Source organism: Exserohilum turcica, assembly GCF_000359705.1.
Source record: "Exserohilum turcica Et28A unplaced genomic scaffold SETTUscaffold_254, whole genome shotgun sequence".
Taxonomy (NCBI): Eukaryota; Fungi; Ascomycota; class Dothideomycetes; order Pleosporales; family Pleosporaceae; genus Exserohilum; species Exserohilum turcicum.
The window spans coordinates 1-1,679 of record NW_007360086.1 but is presented as its reverse complement, the minus strand read 5'-3'; the positions used below and the strand labels follow the sequence as shown (position 1 = coordinate 1,679).

Genomic DNA, 1,679 nt, shown 5'->3' with positions numbered 1-1,679 from the left:
AAGGAGCCAAATCGCTCTAGGTCCTCCACAACGAGATCCCAACCTACAACAAAGGACAAACTATTGTTAGCAACCCCTACTAGTTAACAAAGAACTAGAAGAGCAAGCAGACTAGCTCTATAGTAGTTGCCTTTAAGACAGAAGAGGAAGCTAAGAAGATAGGTAGCAGGATTACAATCCTAGGCCAGTCTCTCTGAACTGAGAAATACAGGTCCACGCCACCTACAACGCAGTGCTCTAACTGCCAAGCCTTTAGCCACAACGCAAGCAGGTGCTAAAACTAAGCAGCATGCCAGCTGTGCGCAGAAAGCTACATAACTGCTTAGCACAACTGCTTAAGCTGCAGCATAAAAGGAAAGCTATGCAGACACACTCTCCCTAAGTGCTACAACTGCAAAAAGCCCCACTTTGCTAATAGCAAAGACTGCGAGATCTTTCTAGCTATAACAAAGAAAGGCCCTCAGCAGCCATCTCTATGTTAGAGAACATTAAGATTCTACAAGTGAACCTAAACAAGAGCCTACACGCTACAGAGTCAACGCTACAACTAGCAGTTGAGCTTAAAGTTGATATTATTGCAGTCTAAGAGCCATGGATTGCCCTATTAAGCAACAACAACTACTCAGCAGCTAGGTCAGTTGCCCACCAAGCATTTACCTAGCTGCTCCTACTAGCAGATAACAGTCTCCGCCTAAGGGTTCTATTTTATATATCTAGAACAGCAAAGGCAGAGACATCTCTACTAGAGGGACTAGCAGCTGACCTAGACGCTATAGCAGTAGTTGTTAAAGGGCAGAGCTTTAAATTTAATATTGTAAACGTGTACAACGAAAAAGGTCTACTAGGGACTAAGACGTTCCTAAGAGTCCTCCTAAGCACTAGGCTACTAGCAGCAACAATACTAGCTATTAACGCTAACGAGCATCACCCCTAGTGGGATCCGCTATGCCCAACCACTAGCCAAGGCGCTCAAGAGCTAGCCGACTGGATAGAGGACCAAAACCTAAGCCTACTCAACACCCTAGGTGCTGGGACCTTCTTTAGGCCGCACCTATCAAGAGAGCTAGTATTAGACCTATCACTTGCCACGCCAGACATAGCCAACAAAGTTAAAGACTGGCAAGTTACTACAGAAACTGGCTCAGACCACTACGGGCTGCTCTTCTCTATCTAAACAACAACAGAACTAGTAGACAACCTAGCAGCCTAGCAAAAGTACAACACAAAAAGGGCTAACTAGCTGCTATTTCAAGAAGAACTAGCAATAGCAATCTAAGGCAACGCAATACTACAGAGCCTAGACTAGATCAATAGCCCAAGGAAAGCAGACTCAAGAAATCTACTCCTAGGCCAAGACTAACAGCTAAAGCTGCAACTAGAAGCAATTGGAGAAGCAATTACTCTAGTAATACAACAAGCTACAGATAAAGCTATCCCACAGCTAAGGCAAGGACCAAAGCCTAAGCTATGGTGGAGCCAGGAGCTTACTAAGCTAAGAAGAGACGTGTCCTATTACCAAAGGATATTCTCGCAAAAGCTAAAAGAGACTTCTATGCAAGAAGCTTACCTATATAAGAAGGACTTTCTAGCAGCGCAAAACACCTACTAAAGGGCCATTAAAGAGGCAAAAAAGAAACACTAGAACGATTTTCTAGAGAGAGAAGACCACAGTCTATCTT

The 1,679-nt window shown here is 44.1% G+C and overlaps 1 protein-coding gene across 1 annotated transcript; it reads left to right on the top strand.

Moving 5' to 3' along the window:
* Positions 1 to 326: 326 nt before the first annotated feature.
* Positions 327 to 482, top strand: SETTUDRAFT_112509 (uncharacterized protein; the record flags this gene model as incomplete). Its single annotated transcript, XM_008028494.1, has 1 exon — positions 327 to 482. A coding segment is annotated over one exon (156 nt), but the record flags the coding sequence as incomplete, so codon positions are not given.
* Positions 483 to 1,679: the final 1,197 nt, after the last annotated feature.